The 17918-nt window shown below is 39.5% G+C and overlaps 1 protein-coding gene across 6 annotated transcripts in view; it reads left to right on the forward strand.

The window, feature by feature from the left end:
- Window positions 1-28: 28 nt before the first annotated feature.
- DHX57 (DExH-box helicase 57) overlaps window positions 29-17918 on the forward strand; it is a 74394-nt gene continuing 56504 nt past the window's right edge. For 2 of the 6 annotated variants that reach the window (XR_014842176.1, XM_021087592.2), the window contains exons 1-5: window positions 29-345; window positions 9229-9446; window positions 15050-15208; window positions 16308-16493; window positions 16788-17626. Coding sequence is in view for 4 of the 6 variants with exons in the window: in XM_021087592.2 (XP_020943251.1) it covers window positions 9235-9446; window positions 15050-15208; window positions 16308-16493; window positions 16788-17626 (1396 nt within the window). In the remaining 2 variants the exon portion in view is untranslated. The remainder of the gene's footprint in view (window positions 346-9228; window positions 9447-15049; window positions 15209-16307; window positions 16494-16787; window positions 17627-17918) is intronic. The other 4 variants (XR_014842177.1, XM_021087593.2, XM_021087594.2 and 1 more) reach the window with 3 other exon arrangements.

The raw sequence follows: 17918 nt of genomic DNA on the forward strand, positions 1-17918 counted from the left end.
ACCCGGAAGTGAATATGTAGGTTGAGCCAATCAGAAGGCGCCAGGGCTTTGCTGCTGCAGCTGGGCGGCCGCGCAGCCACACCAGGTGAGGTCCCAGTGGGTGGCGGCGGCTCACTGGTGGGCCTCCTGGCCGCTGGGCTTTAGGTCCTGACAGCCGCCCCGGGAAGCAGCGCTGCGAGCCCAGGACGGCTTCCTCTTCCGCGGACGAGGAATGTATGGCCGTGTGCGTGGTCTCTTCGTCTCCCTGGTTGTCAGTGTGCCGACCCTTCTACGGCTTCCGTCTCCCGGAGCGGTCAGGATCTGAGGATCCTCCCGGCCCGGTGGGATCCAGCCTAACTGGGGCCGGTGAGTCTGCAGCATCAGGATCCAACCTGGGACTGGGCCAGCCGGGGGTGGGCAGCTGGGGTTGTTCACGCTCAGGCTGGGGTCGGAGGAGGTGAATTCATGTTCCGAGCAGGATAAAGGGGATTGGAGGGGTTCAGGCCCCGTTTCCTGTCTCTGTCTCTAGTCTGTGGCTCTTTGGGGGAGAGGATTGGCTACGAAGTATGCTGGAATAAAGGTACCGAGTCAGGGTATCTGTAAGGAGCTGGATGTATGGAGTCAGTCAAAGATTTGCCTGGGCAGGGAGTGGTGTGTAGTCAGTTTTCAGTGCCTTGTTTGGTGATTCTGTTCTTGGCAGCCAAACCTGTGTGTGAAGCAAAGGATACTTTTTCCAGACAAACTTAGGTTCCTGTGTTCACGGTGAACAAAGATAGTTGGAATCTTCCCAAGCTAAATGGATTTATGATGCTTTGGCATCTTATGGCCCTACCTGGCCAGGAAGAAGCTCCCATTCCCAGGGATAGCTAATTAACAAATAACCTGTGGGCACACCTTCAAATGCAAACCAACCAATCCTGCATCCTTACTTCCACCCACTTTGTCTAACCACCAAGCCAAATAGTTCCCTTGCCCTAAATCAGCCCTGGGCCAGGTACCAGGCAACCAGGGACAGTTCCTAAGCCTTAGAGTTTGTAGGAATTACTCGAACTAGCTAATTCTAAACTGTTTACCCCGCCCTGCCTCACCTTTCCCTTGGAAACCCCAAGAAAGGCAGTGGCCTGTGCCTTCCCCTTGTTCCTTTCTGCCTCCTGACCCACCGTGGCATGGCATGCCTCTCCTTTCTAGAGGAGCTGTAAGTAACATTCAACTTTTCTTTCATTGTATTGATCTCTCTGTGTTGGCACCCAGTCACCTTTATAAATTAAACCCAGGCACAAATCAAAGGGGGGCTGGCTTAATGTTAAATTTTGAATTGAAGATACACGGTACATGTTTGTGGAGAGTAAGAAAGAGGTATGGGAAAAGGAATTTCAGCTTTGGAGTCTTTTTCTCTTTTCTTTTTTTCTTTTTTTACAGCCACACCTGCAGCATATGAAAGTTCCCAGGCTAGGGGTGGAATTGGAGCTGCAGCTGCTGGCCTATGCCACAGCCACAGTAACACCAGATCTCAGCTACATCTGCATCTATTCTGCAGCAAGACCAGATCCTTAACCCGCTGAGCAAGGCCAAGGATCGAAACTGCATCCTCATGAATACTAGTTTGATTCTTAACCCACTAAGCTGCAACAGGAACTCCTGGAGTCAAATAGATTGTTTCAGACCCTGGCTCCAGACTTTGGTTCTATTGTTGGTGACATTATACAAGTCATATAATTTATCTGTACTCTAGTCTCCTCTTGTATAAAACTTAGAAAATAATATTTACGTTATATGTGTTTTAGAGAATTAAATGAGATAATCTTATCTTTCCCCTCAATACAGACCTGTATATCCAACTACCTTCTACATATGTCCATTTGAGTATCTAAAAGGTATCTCAAATGTAACATCCGTTCTGATATTTTGACTCTTTCCCTATCTTTTCCTACCCAATATTCCCATTCTGATCACATGGCTGAGTACAGAACCCCTATTCACCTAGTTAATCTAGGCTCTAAAATCTTACAGTCATTCTAGACACTTCTTTCTCATACCTTTCATCTAATTCATCTACCTTTAAAATATGTGGAGAATCTATGACCACCCTTCAGCTCTACTTGCTCCCATCCTAGTCCAGCCCACTATTTTTGTTTTTGTTTTGTTTTTAATCACCAGCTTGAATAATTGCGGTAGTTTACTAACTGGCCTCTTGGTTCTCCTTACCTCCATACAGTCTTTTTATTCTCACGTAGCAGCTAGAGTAGTCGTTTTAAAACCAAAGTTGGTCATATCAAGCTTTTCTTCTGCTCTTCAGTGACTTTCTATATATTTAGAATAAAACTCAAAGTTCTTCCCAGGACTTACATGGCCCTCTCCACTGTCTGATCTGACCTCATCTCCTTTCCTCACTGCATTGCAGACCCACCAGACTGCTTTCTGTTCATTCAACCCAGTGCATTGAAGATGTTCTGGGCTTGGCTCCTCTTTTATCTATTATCGAATTTGTTTAGAATGTTCTTTTCACAAATATTTAATGCCTTATTTTCTCAATATGTTCAGGTATCTGTTCAGATATGATCTCAGAGAGATGACCACTCTTACCTGACTGCTCTATTTAAAATAACAGACTCAGGAGTTCCTATCGTGTTTGAGTGGTTAACAAATCTGACTAGGAACCATGAGGTTGCGGGTTCAATCACTGGCCTTGCTCGGTGGGTTAAGGATTCAGCATTGCCATGAGCTGTGGTGTAGGTCACAGATGCAGCTCGGATCCCACATTGCTGTGGCTCTGGTGTAGGCCAGCAGCTACAGCTCCGATTAGACCCCTAGCCTGGGAACCTCCATATGCTGCGGGTGCAGCCCTAGAAAAGGAAAAAAAAAAAAACAGACTCAGTTTTTCTTTTTCTTCATAGAGCATTTAACAGATATTGTATATTTATTTGTTTATTTTCTGTCTACCCTCTAGAAGGTAAGCTTCACAAGGAGGAATTTTGTCTTTGCTGTTGTACCCCTAGGATCTGGCACATAATTAGTGCTCAGTAAATATTTTTGGAATGAATGAATCAATTAATCTCCATTTTCACATCAGTCATTTATTCAAGCTTCAGTCATTCCTCAGATACATGTTGAATTCCTACTACATGCCAGGCACTGTATCAGAGTATGATAGTAATCAAAATAGATATGACCCTTGCCTTCATAGAGCTTTCTGAGAGGAGGAGTTAGGTGATAAACATAGGAGAAACAGTAAATATGTGTAATTATGAAGGATTTTGAAGAATGGAGTATCAAGAGAACTAGTTTAATTTCTATATATCTGTGATTTTCCAATTATTTTCCTGCTTATTACTAATTTCGGTGTATATTTTTGTTGGGTAGAGTGTTCCATAGATGTCTCTTAGATCTAGTTGATTTATACTGTGTTTCAGGTCTGCTGTTTCCTTCCTGATCTTCTGTCTAGTTGTTTACCAATTTTGAAAGTGGGTATTGAAGTTTCCTACTGTTATTATGCATTGTCTATTTCTGTGTTTATTTCTGTCAGTTGCTTCATGTATTTTGGTGCTCTGTTATTAAGTGCTTATATGTTTATAACATATCTTCTTGATGGATTGACTCTTATCATTATGAGCTATCCTTTATCTCTATTAGACACATTTGCTTTATAGTCTATTTTGTCTGATATTAGTATAGCCACTCCAGCTTTCTTGTGGTTGTTGTTTGCATGATTTATCTTTCCATCCTTTTACTTTTCACCTATTTATAGCTTTGAATTTAAAGTGAGAGATAGGAGTTCCCGTCATGGCTCAGTGGTTAACGAATCCGACTAGGTACCATGAGGTTGCGGGTTCAATCCCTGACCTTGCTTAGTGGGTTGAGGATCCGACGTTGCCGTTGCCATGAGCTGTGGTGTAGGTCTCAGACACGGCTTGGATCCCGAGTTGCTGTGGCTGTGGTGTAGGCCAGCGGCTACAGCTCTGATTAGACCCCTAGCCTGGGAACCTCCGTATGCCTCAGGAGCGGCCTTAGAAACGGCAAAAAAAAAAAAAAAAGTGAGAGATAGACAGCATATAGTTGCATCATGTTTTTTATACAGGCGGATACTTTGTCTTTCGATTGAATTGTTTACCCATTCAGATTTAATGTTATTATTGATATCGTGGTATTTACATTTGCCTTTCTACTTTTTGTTGTTTATATGTCTCATATCTGTTTTATTTCTGTATTTCTAATTTACTGCTTTCTTTTGTTTAAAGTCATTAAATGAATATTTTGTAATGCAGTATTTTAATGTCTTTAATTATTTTTTTGCCTTTTTTTGAGTTTTTGTGGTTTTTTGTGACCTCTCTAGTGTTTATCATATACATCTTAACATCAGAATCAGTCTCACATTTATACTAGTTCAATTTCAGTAATATATAGAAATATTACTCTCATAAAGCTGTATTCCTTTCCTCTCCTCTCCTTTTTTTTTTTTTTTTTTTTTTTGGCTTTTTGCCATTTCTAAGGCCTCTCCCTCGGCGGCGTATGGAGGTTCCTAGGCTAGGGGTCGAATCAGAGCTGTAGCCTCTGGCCTACGCCACAGCCACAGCAACACCAGATTCGAGCTGCGTCTGTAACCTACACCACAGGTCACGACAATGCCAGATCCTTAACCCACTGAGCAAGGCCAGTGGTCGAACCCGCAACCTCATGGTTCCTAGTTGGATTCATTAACCACTATACAATTGTTATAGTATAATATATATGTATAATAATATAGTACGTTGTTATAGTTAGTATTTTACTATCAGTAGTCATTTTCTTATCTCAGTACAGCCATGATCCCACTAACCTGCATTGTGCTGTTATTAGCAAATATATTACATTTCTATATATTGTAAGCCCAATGTTATATCATATATGTATTACTTTATGCAATTGCTTTTAAAATTGGTTATGAGAAGAAAGGAGAAACTGTGCATGTATACTTTTTTTTAATTTTTTTAATTTTTAATTTTTTATTTTTTTGTCTTTTTGTCTTTTTTTGTTGTTGTTGTTGTTGTTGCTGCTGCTATTTCTTGGGCCGCTCCCGCAGCATATGGAGGTTCCCAGGCTAGGGGTTGAATCGGAGCTGCAGCCACCGGCCTATGCCACAGCGCACGGCAATGCCGGATCGTTAACCCACTGAGCAAGGGCAGGGACCAAACCCGCAACCTCATGGTTCCTAGTCGGATTCGTTAACCACTGCGCCATGACGGGAACTCCTATACTTTTTTTTTGTTATTGCATAATTACCTTTACTGATGCTCCTTTTTTATGTGGATTCTAATTGTCATTGAGTGTCACTTACTTTAGGTAGAAAAAATTCCTTTTGTATTTTTTTGTAAATCAGGTCTGCTATCAACAGATTCTCTGATTTTATCTAGGAAAGTTTTTACTTCACCTTCATTCTTGAAAGATAGCTTTACTGGATATAGGATTTTTTTTTTTTTTTTTTTTTTAGGGGTATGCCTGTGGCATATGGAAGTTCCCAGTCCCGGGGCTGAGTCGGAGCTGCAGCTGCCAGCCTATGTCACAGCATAGCAACATGGGATTCAAGCCACATAGGCAACCTACACCACAGCTCCCGGCAACGCCAGATCTTTAATACACGGAGTGGGGCCAGGGATTGAATCCCCATCCACGTGGATACTGCTAGTCCAGTTCGTTGCCACTGAACCACAACGAGAACTTGTGGATATAGGCCTCTTGATTGACAGTTGTTTCTTTGAGTATTTAATATGTTTTGTCACTGCCTTCTCGTCTTCATTGTTTCTGCTAGAAGGTCAGCTATTAACCTTATTGGAGTTACACTTGTAAGTAGCAAGTAGTTTTTCTCTTACTGCTTTCAAGATTTCTCCTTATCTTTAACTTTCAGCATTTTTAGTGTAATGTGTCTATTTATGGATCTCTTTGTGTTTATTCTTCTTGGAGTCTTTTGAGCTTCCTGGATGTGTAGGTTATTGTCTTTCAATAAATTTGAGAAATGTTCTGCCATTATTTCTTCGAATATTATTTCTGTTCTTTTTTATTCTCTCTCTTCTGTCCTTCTGGTGCTTCTATAGTGCATACTAATAACTTTGGACTTAGTTTGGGTGTAGTTAGTTTGGCTTAGTTTGGGCTTCATTTGTCTTTTTTTCCTTGTTCCTTGAGGTGTAAATTTAGGTTGAGATGCTTTTTTTTCTTAATGTAGTCGTTTTTGCTATAAACTTCTTTTAGAATACCTTTTGCTGCATCCCATAAGTTTTGATGTGTTGTATTCCCACTTTCAATTATTTCAAGATATTTTTAAATTTACCTTTTGATTTCGTCTTTGACCCATTGGTTGTTCAGGAAGATGTTATTTAATTTCCACATATTTATGAGTTTTCCAGTTTTCATTCTGGTATTGATTTCTAATTTCATACCATTATGGTCAGAAAAGATACTTGATCTGATTTCAGTCTTCTTAAATTTGTTAAGACTTGCTTTATGGCCTGGCATATGATCTGTCCTGGAGAATGTTCCATGTGCACTTGAGAAGAATGTATATTTTGCTGCTGGTGGGTGGAATGTTCTGTGTATATCTGTTAGATCTATTTGGTTTAAACTGTAGTTCAAGTACATTGTTTCTTTACTTATTTTCTGTCTGGAGAATCAGAAACCCAGGGGTTTTAAGTCCCCTATTATTATTGTATTCCTGTCTATTTCTCTCTTCAATTAATTACCTTAATATTTTGTGGCCATCCCCATAGCACGTGGAAGTTTCCAGGCCAGGGACTGAATCTGCACTGCAGCAGCAACCTGAGCCACTGTAGTGACAATGCCAGATCCTTAACCTGCTGTCCCACAAGGGAACTCCTAATTGTGTTAATATTTGCTTATTATATTTAGGTAATCTAATGTTGGGTACATAAAAATTTAGAATTGTTAGATTCTTTTGATGAATTGACTCTTTTTTCATTATATAACGATCTTTGTCTCTTGTTACTGTAATTGACGTAAAAGTCTATTTTGTCTGAAGAAAGTATAGCTACCCCTCCTCTCTTTTGATTTCCATGTACACAGTATATCTTTTCCATCCCATCACTTTCAGTCTATGTGTGTCTTCAAAGCTGAAGTGATTCAATTGTAGGCAGCATATGTTGGGTTTGTTTTTATATCCATTCAGACATTCTATGTTTTGGGTTTTTGTTTTGTTTTGTTGTCTTTTTAGGACCACACTTGTGGTGTATGGAGGTTCCCAGGCTTGGGGTTGAATTGGAGCAGTAGCCACTAGCCTATACCACAGCCACAGCAACATGGCATCCAAGCCACGTCTGTGACCTACACCACAGCTCATAGTAATGCTGGATCCTTAACCCATTGAGTGAGGCCGGGGATCAAACCTTTGTCCTCATGGCTGCTAGTCAGATTCATTTCCACTGAGCTACGACAGGAACTCTATTCTATGGGTTTTTTTTTTTTTTTTTAATTCTATATTTTTTGATTTTTTTTTCATTCTATGTTTTTTGTTTTTTGAGAATTTCGTTTATTTATGTTTAAAATAATTATTGATAGGTAAGGGCTTACTGTTTCCATTTTGTTCATTATTTCCCAGTTTCTTTGAGAGCCTTTGTTCCTTTCTTCCTCTCTTGCTGTTTTCCTTTGTGATTTAATGATTTTCTTCCTTCCTTTCTTCTTTCTTTCTTTCTTTCTTTTTTTCTTTCTTTGTCTTTCTTAGGGTTGCACCTGTGAGGGTCAAATCGGAGCTATAGCTGCTGGCCTACACCACAGCCACAGCAATGCCACATCTGAGACGTGTCTGTGACCTACACCACAGCTCATGGCAACCCTGGATCTTTAACCCACTGAGCAAGGCCAGGAATTGAACCTGTGGCCTCATGAATGCTTGTCAGATTCATTACCTCTGAGCCATAACAGGAACTCCATAATTTAATGATTTTTCTATAGGTGGTACACTTTGATTCCTTTCTCATTATCTTTTATGCATCCACTATAGATATTTGCTTTGTAGTTATCATGAGGCTTACATAAAATATCTTTTAGCTATAAGGCTCTACTTGAAGCTAATAACAGCTTAACTTCAATCACATGCAAAACCTCTACACTTTTATTCCCTCCAGGCAACTCTGAGCCAGAGCTGTGTTTCTAAAAGTGTATATGTAAATATAAATTTTGTTTATCAAATTATGTGTTAAATACATTAAGGAGTTCCCTGGTGGCTCAGTGGGTTAAGGATCCAGCATTGTCACTGCTGTGGCTTGGGTTGCTGCTGTGGCACAAGTTCAGTCCCTGGCCTGGAAACCCCTATATGCTGCATGTGCAGCCAAAAAAAGAAAGAAAGAAAGCATCTCTTTTCAGCTAGAGTTTTAATTAATTAATTAATTATTTTTATTTTTATTTATTTATTTATTTTTTCCCTTTAGGGCCATACCTGCAATGGAAGTTCCCAGGCTAGGAGCTGAATTGGAGCTACAGCTGCCAGCCTACACCACAGCCACAGCAACGCAGGATCCAAGCTGCGTCTGTGACCTGCACTCCTATAATGCTGAATCCTTAACCCACTGAGCGAGGCCAGGGATCAAGCCCGCAACCTCATGGATCCTAGTCGGGTTCATTAACCACTTAGCCATGTAGGGAACCCCCTCAACTAGAGTTTTTAAAACCCTATACCAGACCTATCCAAATCAGAGTATAGGATTGGGCCTAGGCATGTGTGTTTTGAAACTTCTCCATGTGTTTCTGATACACATCCTTGTTAAGAAATCTGTGTCAGAGAAAGTCACTAAATGTTAATCTTGAGGGGAACATGCTTGTAAATATTTTGTGAAGCAGTTGAAACTTGTTTCCCCTAAATTGCCCCCCCTTTTGGCCACGCTTATAGCATGTAAAGGTTCTGTGTCCAAGAATTGAACCCACGCCCCAGCAGTGACAATGCTGGATCCTTAACCCACTTCGCCACCATGGATGTCCTAAATTGACCCTTTTAAAGTGTACATTTTCCTTTTTTTCTTTAAAATAGACTGTATCTATAACTTTGACAAACAAAGGATTTTTATACTTGTCAGGGCTTTTATTTTTTTAACTTTTTAATTTTTTGTCTGTGCCCCCAACATATGGAAGTTCCCAGGCCAGGGATCATACCTGCACCATAGCAGCAACCTGAGCCATTGCAGTGACAACACCAAATCCCTAACCCACTGTACCACAAAAGAATTTGGTACTTATCAAGTTTTATAATGTCTGTATCACTTTTTTCTCCTGCAGGTGAAAATGAGTTCTTCAGTAAGAAGAAAAGGCAAGCCAGGCAAAGGAGGTGGAAAAGGGTCTTCCAGAGGAGGAAGAGGAGGCAGAAGTCATGCTAGTAAATCTCACGGGGGTGGCAGTGGTGGCGGTGGCATTGGTGGCAATAGAAAGGCGTCAAGTAGAATTTGGGATGATGGCGATGACTTTTGTATCTTCAGTGAATCAAGGCGCTCATCCAGGTCATTACACTTTTTGAATATTCAAATATGGAAACAGTATCAGTTGCTAATCTATGGAACAAGATGGCTAAGAGAAGAGGGAAAATGCCAAGTAATTCTGATCAAGTTAATTGTTCCTGTTGTTTTAAAACTTTATAGTCCCCTTCTTTGTAAACTTTCCTAAAGGCATGATGGCAAATAACAGTTATTTTTTTCTTTGGAGCAGAGGTGGAACTCTGAAGTTAACTTTAATTTCTGCATGACTCTGTGAATTGAGCATAATATTGTTATTGTAACCAATATTACTAGGAAAGTAAATATTGGAAATGATGAAAGTGAAGAAAATTATTTTAAGTATTTCTTAGGTCTTGTAGTTTGAAGGTCCCAAAATGAGACCTGACTGTACTCTGTCTAGTTGATGAATTATCTGTTTTCCAGCGAGATCAGCCAGATCTTCATTAGAGCTTCATGTGATGATCAGTGACAGATGTCATAGCCAGGTTTCTCTGAGATTCAGCTTTTAGTTAATTAATAAATTCTGATAATTCTAATGAATATTTATTGAAAGTAAAAGATTTTACTGCTAAGTGTTATGCAGTATAAATATAAAATTCTTAAACTACACTGTGAGCTGTTTACTGGAATTTTTGGAGATGGAGAGACTTTTTTAAAGCTACATATCCACACGCATACATATACACACTCTTCTGTGGGGATATTTCTCAGGTTATATTAGTTAGGAAGGAATATAGATGAGTCCTAAAGCTTAATTGCATCAAATATGCCTTTAATTTAAATGAAGTAACTATTTGCATTCAGAAAAAAAAATAAAAATAGTGTTTAGGTAGTTTGAATTTGCCATTAAATGGTCTAGGCCCCTTAGTGAGCAAGATATGGAGAGAGGAATGTGCTAGTCCCTTATTCAGTCTCAGTTCCCAAGTGCTTTTTGTAGTTTAAGACTCTTGATACACTGAATATGTAATTTTACAGTTAAAATAATATGTTTCTCATACATGGTCTCTACTATAACTAAATAGTTTATTTGGCATGCAACCAGAGAATCTACGTTTTTTTTCCATTCTAAATGAAAAACACGGTAGTTCTTGTTGTGGCTAGTATCCATGAGGATGTGGGTTTGATCCCTGGCCCTGCTCAGTGGGTTAAGGATCTGGCATTGCTGTGATGTAGGTCACAGACGTAGCTTGGATCTGGTGTTGCTGTGGCAGTGGCTCAGGCCAGTGGCTATAGCTCTGATTTGACCTCTAGCCCAGGAATTTCATACGCCACCAGTACAGCCTTAAAAAGCTAAAAAACCTTAGAAATTAAAAAAAAAAAAAAGAGAAAATGGTCACTTTAGACATACTGAGAGCTCATATATCAGTCTCAAATTGGACACCTTTTAAGAAATCTAGAATAATTTAAACCTTAGCTGCTGACTTTAGAACTTAACTGCTGAGTTGGATGTAGTTTCATTTTTTCTGAAAACATTGATTTTATAGGTTTTTAGAATGTTAGATATTCATTCATGCAGCAAATGTTCACTTAGTGCCTACTATGCACCAGACACTGTTTTAGGGGCCAGGATTACAGCAATGAATAAAATACTGTCCTTATCTTCATAGAAGGAGGTTTGAGGTATAAAGACCATAAGCAAAGGTAGAATAATATGTCAGGTGGTAAGTGCTATAGGGAAAAATAAAGGAGGGATGGAAAATACCAAAACAGATTGCTGGTGTTTTTTAAATATTTGGTGTTTTTTATAGAGTGATCAGAGAAGACTTATCTAATGAGGTGTCATGTGAGCAGGAAGAAATTGAAAGTGAAGGAGTAAGCTGTGAAGCTATCTGATGGAAGAACATTCAAGGCAGAGGGAATAGCAACTGCACAGTTTCTAAGGAGGGAGTGGCTTTGAAGATTTAGGAAATAGCGACGAAGCCATGTGGCTAGCATGGATGGGTAAGAAGAGATAGACAGTTAGATTTGAGAGTCTCCACTGTATAGGACTTCATATACCACCATAAGGACTTTGGCTTTTGCTTTGAGTAAGTTGGGAAGCCACTGAAGAGTTTGAGGCAAGAGTGTGTAACATCAATCACTCTGGCCAGAGTTACAGCTGTTCAGCATATCCCTTTATGTGAATTAGAAAAAGGTGCCCCTTTCTCTGGGCAGTTATAGCTCCAGGATGCCTGTCTTGACAAACGGAGTACTACGACTGGATTTTAGCTCTTGTCATCCCCTCCTCCCCAACTTCAGGAGCCTTTGCACAATGTACAGTCTGCACACTCATAGACGGTAGCCCTGCCTCAGTGTGTTGTGTGGCAAATAGGCTACCAGGGAACATCAGATAGAAGCAGGAAGAACAGTTAGAAGGTACTCTCCAAGGGGAAAAGTCATAGACAATTTAATCCCTAAGTCTGGAACTCAAGAAAAAGATCTGGACTAGAGAAGTCAATGTGTGAGTTCTCCATAAATGGAGCTGCTATCTAAAGCTGTGGGACTGGATGCCACAGTACAAAGGGAAGAGGTCTTAACTTTGAGCCCTGAGCCCTCTAGGCTTTTCTTTTTCTTCTTCTTTTTTTTTTTTTTTTTTGTCTTTTTTGGGCCTCACCCACAGCATATGTCAGTTCCCAGGCTAGGGGGTCGAATCAGAGCTGTAGACACCGGCCTACGCCACAGCCACAGCAATGCCAGATTTGAGCCACGTCTGCAATGTACACCATAGCTCATGGCAACACTGGATCTTTAACCCACCAAGCGAGGCCAGGGATTGAACCTGTGTCCTCATGAATACTAGTCAGGATTCGTTTCTGCTGAGCCATGATGGGAACTCTAGGAGTGTGATTCCTAGAAGTCAAAGTAAAAGTATTTAGGGGAGTATCCAATCAGATTGAATTGTATACTTAAAGGGATACACAAGTTGTATAAAAAATGCTTCTGATAGGTCAAGGAAAATGTGTTCTGATAATTGCCCACTAGATGTGGCAATGTGTATAGTATGGATAACCTTCACGGGAGCTGTGGTTTGGTATGGTTGGTGTGAAGGAAACCTTGATTGGAGTGTGCTTCAGAGACCAGAAGAAAGAAAGTGGAGATAAAGACAGTGATTTAGATAACCCTTTTGAGGAGTTTTGCTATACAGGGCAGAGGAGCAGGGAGAGATAGGACAACAACTTGAGGGGGATGTGCAGTCAAAGGAAGGACTTTATTTATTTATTTATTTAAGGTGGTAGATGTTATATGGCGCGTCTATATGCTGATGGGAGCGATCCAAAGGAGAATGAAGAACTGATGATGCAGCAGGAGATAAGTGCTGGAATGATTTCTTTGAGGCAGTTAAAGAGATCGGTATACAGTGTACAAACAGAGGGACTGACTTTAGGATCCTTGGTTACAATGAGGAAGATGAAGTCCAGGGGTATACAGATAAGTGGTGGATGAGATAGGAGCATAGGCAAGTTCTTCCCCCACTCTCTGTTTTGTTTTGTTTTTTTAAACTGATCATGAGGAAGTAGTCAGACAAACTCAAATTGTGGGAATTGCTGTGAGACAGCTGGCCTGAGGTTTTCAAAAAAGCCAGTGTCAGGAAATAGGTTGGGGAACTATTCTAAATTAAAGGAGTTTGAAAAAAAGATAACTAAATGTCATTTTTAATTAGATACACAATCATAAAACCTGAAGACATGATTGAGTCAGTTGGAAGTTTGAATATGGATTATATTTTAGATGATATCAATATAAAATATCTTGTATTATGGTTACATAAAAGTGTATTTCTCTTAGGAAATAACATACTGAAGAATTTAAGAAGTATTTATGAAGTAATATGATGTCTGCAGCTTATATTCAAATGGTTCAATAGAACATGCATATACATATATGGGGGAGCACATGTACAGGCATATATATGGGTATATAGAGAGAAAAGGAAGAGCAGGGCGTAATAACTGTGTGTGCACATACATATAAGTATGGCAGATGTTAACAACTGATAAATCTAGATAGTGTTCATTTCTATAGATTAAAATTTTTTTGAAACAAAAAGGGGAAATGATGGATTTGGGATAACATTTCTTTTCAGAAGTTGCAACTAAATGGTTAAAAACTACAATCTTTTCTATTTTCTCCTTTGCTACCCAGTTTTGCAAGTGTTCATGTGTGGTTCTTTTCAAAGTCTCAATAATATGTTGGATTTTAAATAGAAAATTTCTACCATTTCCTTGGATTTGTGAAAATAGATAATGAAATGTGCCAAGTGGAGAAAAGAATTTAGTGAGTGAAGTTAACCTTTAGAACTAATTATTGTTTTAAATATTTTAAAATGTCCCTAAAAAAGTCTAAATTCCAAAAATGAAAGGTTATGGAAATAAATTCTAGTATCTCTATATCTGTGTGTAACCATTAAAAAATTATGTTGTAGGAAAATATTTAATTTGGAAGAAATGCCAGTTTTATTTTGATAAGGATATAAAAGATTATGTACGCTGTACAGTTTTATTAAAAATGTGTATGAGGAGTTCCTGTTGTGGCTGAGCAGTAAGGAACCTGACTAGTAGCCATGAGGATGCGGGTTTGATCCCTGGCCTTGCTCAGTGGGTTAAGGATCTGGCGTCGCCATGAGCTGTGGTGTAGGTCGAAGACTCGGCTCAGATCTGGCGTTGCTGTGGCTGTGGTGTAGGCTGACAGCTGCAGCTCAGATTTGACCCCTAGCCCGGGAACTTCCCTATGCTGCAACTGCAGCCCTAGAAAGCAAAAACAAATCAAAACAAAAAGTATATGAAGAAGAATTATGTAACTTACGATGACTTCTCTTTTCTGCTTTGTTCTTTACTTTTCTACAGTGAACATGTATTATTATTATGTTTATAATCAGGAAATAATGATTTAGATAAACATTTCTAAAATAGGGCCTAGGAGTTCCTGTCGTGGCGCAGTGGTTAACGAATCCGACTAGGAACCATGAGGTTGCGGGTTCGGTCCCTGCCCTTGCTCAGTGGGTTAACGATCCGACGTTGCCGTGAACTGTGGTGTAGGTTGCAGACGCGGCTCGGATCCCGCGTTGCTGTGGCTCTGGTGTAGGCTGGTGGCTACAGCTCCGATTCGACCCCTAGCCTGGGAACCTCCATATGCCGCGGGAGCGGCCCAAGAAATCGCAACAACAACAGCAACAACAAAAGACAAAAGACAAAAAGACAAATAAATAAATAAATAAATAAATAAACAAACAAATAAATAAATAAATAAAATAAAATAGGGCCTAATCTTCACAAGATAGGACTTTTGGTTGCTTTCAGATCACATAGCTCAAATAGAATGAAATATATTATGTTTGTATGTAACATATTTCTTTTGAAAGTCCTCTAGTACAGGAGTTACAGCATTGCTTTCTCCAGAGGATTCTTAAGTTAGTGTAGTGAGATTTAGTGATCAAGAATCTGGTCAGGTTTTTTCCCTAGCAGTTTCAGTATAGTGAAGTCTAGTATATATTGTAGAAAATAGAGAATTTCTTCACATTCATTGTCATCCTTTGTAGATACTTGACAGTCCAGTCATGTTGTATGTATTTGGGGAGTGTCAAAGTTCTGATTGCAGGTAAATGTATAATTTTGTTCTTGTGTCCTTTGCAGACCCACTAACAGTAGCATGAGAAAAGGAGAGGCACGTCCCAAATGGAAGCCCGAAGCCAAAGTGCCCCTTCAGACTCTGCATATGACTACTGAGAATCAAGAAAAAGTGAAAGCTCTTCTTCGAGACCTGCAAGAACAAGATGCAGATGCTGGATCTGAGTAAATCATTTTATTTGAGTAAATTGTTATATTGAGGAAGATGAATTGGCAGTGTGAGGGTCCTATGTGTCTTTGAAATACTATATTCATACTGATCCTGTTGTGGCTGTATAACTAGTTGAAAGTGACCCGGGGAAATACAAAAATAATTATTCAGCAACATTTTTAGAGTGAGTTTGTTTTGCATATCTGTGAGCAGTAGTACAGATCACCTTTTCATCTTTATTTTTTCTAGGACAATGCTAATATGGATTGAGTAATTGCTTAATTGCTTAAGGTTATCTTAACCTTCTAGATAAAACCTTGTAGTGACCAAGCAGAGGTATTCTTCTAGGAGCAAGTATTGAATGATCAGATGACGTGTTATGATTACACGTCTCATGATCATCTGCCTAAGTGAAAGATTTTTTTTTTTAAGTCTTTTGTCTGTTTTGCTTTGTGATTTCATTGTAGAAGTTGATTCTTTCTATTTGCCAGAATTAATGACTGGTCAGTCATGAATAGCTCAGTTTCTATCATACCTACAAGATGCTTGCCTGTCTTAGATTTAGGAAAGGTGGTCATGCAGCAAAGCCAAAAAAAAAAAAATACACACACACACACACACACACACACACACACATATACACACACACATATATATGTATATCTCGATGGTTTTTGTGAATGAGGAGAGAGAGAGCATAGCCAAGGCTTCTTGTGGTTCAGAACATAGGCTCTGGGGTAGACATCCTTGGTTAAAATCTCTAGTTGTGCTTTACCAAATAACCTTTGGCAGTTACTAATCTCCTCTAAGTTTTAGTTGATCATCTGGAAAAAAAAAAAAAAAATGAGATTCCAGTAGTATCTTGCTGGGTTATTGGGAAGATTTTCAAAGAGTTAGTACATATAAAACATTTAATGTAGTACTCGGCAGGTAATAAATACTCTTAATTGCCAAGATATTAAATTAATAGTCAATAAAAAATTAAATCAGTGACTGAAGAGCGGTCAGGATCCTATATCCTTTGGCTCCTTGAATTCTTAAGACTCTTACAAAATTTTTCTTTGAAGTAAGAAGGAATTAATAGATAATATATGAAAATGTTACTTTTGCCAGAAGAGGCATTTCTGGGGAGGAAGAAGATGATGAGCCTGATTGTGATGATGAGCAGTACTGGTCAGCTGGACGAGAAGCTTCCCTTGTTCCCGACGCTGATCCTTTGGAATGTGCTGGCTCAGGCCTGGTGGAGCCTCCTAATCCAGAATTTACAGTCTCGACATTTGCAGTGCAAAAGCTTTCCAGGTTTGCCTTTATCATTTATGGGAGAATTGAAGGAAAATGAAAATTGCATTAGAAACACAACTACCTTTCCTTGAATACTTTCCCGTTGTGTGGGTTCCAGCAGTACATATATGCCTAACATCCTTTCTTTTAGGATAGGGGAATCAAGAAGAAGTTAGTATTATCAGGGACACTTTTGCAAAATACAAATTGTGCTTAGGTATAGGTATAACTTCGCATAAATGTATTTCAGTGAAATTCTCTTCTGTGGTTTGATAACACTCCATCTTTTTTGTCATATTTTGCACTTGGCAGGTATGGTTTCCACACTGAACACTGTCAGGCAGCCCTAAGGATTTGTGATGGAGATGTGGGGGCATCACTGGAGCATCTCCTCACCGAGTGTTTTTCAGAGACATTTGGAGAGAGGATGAAGGTCCCTGAGGCAGTTTCGCACATAAGCTTGGATGAGTGTGTGGAACAGCGACAGGAGGAGGCATTTGCTCTCAAGTCAATCTGTGGAGAAAAATTTATAGAAAGAATTCAGAACCGAGTCTGGACCATTGGATTAGAACTGGAATATTTGACAAGTAAATTCTGCAAATCCAAGCGAAAAGAAAGTACCAGAAATATACAGGAGACTTCGGTTGAAATCTGCAAATTTTACCTCAAAGGAAATTGTAAATTTGGGTCAAAGTGCAAATTCAAACATGAAGTGCCCCCAAATCAAATTGTTGGACGAGCAGAAAGAAATGTAGATGATTCTCATCTTAATGCTAATGAAGATGCATCCTTTTTATATGAACTTGAAATTCGGTTTTCTAAAGACCACAAATACCCCTACCAAGCTCCCCTTGTGGCATTTTATTCCATCAATGAGAATCTACCTCTGGCTTGTCGTTTACATATTTCTGAGTTCCTTTATGGCAAGGCCTTGACATTTGCAGAAACTTCAGAACCTGTTGTATATTCTTTGCTGACCCTTTTAGAGGAAGAATCAGAAATAGCCAAATTGCTAACAAATACCCATCATAAGTACAGTGTCCCTCCTGTGAACTTCCTGCCAGTGTCCTCCGGGACCAGAATAAATAATCCTGTCTGCCGTAAACCAGTGATTCCAAGTAATTCTTTTGTTTCAAGTCAAATTCCAGAAGGTATGTAAGGCATTGATCAGGTGGAAGGTGGTTTGGAGGAGGGCATTTGGAATGATGGATTGAAGAAGTCAAATGTTCTAAGAGCTGGCCTAGGAGCTCGCAGCTTGTGGCAATGCTAGATCCTTAACCCACTGAGCAAGGCCAGGGATCGAACACGTGTCCTCACAGACATTATGTTGGGTTCTTAAGCCACTGAGCCATGATGGGAACTCCTGAAAGTGTTATATGTAAGTTTATTCTGGGAATTGAGGGCTAGAAGACCCTTAAAGCATTGTTCCAGAAAATCTGTTTC

Source organism: Sus scrofa, chromosome 3 (genome assembly GCF_054392235.1).
Source record: "Sus scrofa isolate SSC_HxYL_T2T_F1_AM1 chromosome 3, Sscrofa_HxYL_maternal_Yorkshire_Landrace_v2.0, whole genome shotgun sequence".
Taxonomy (NCBI): domain Eukaryota; kingdom Metazoa; phylum Chordata; class Mammalia; order Artiodactyla; family Suidae; genus Sus; species Sus scrofa.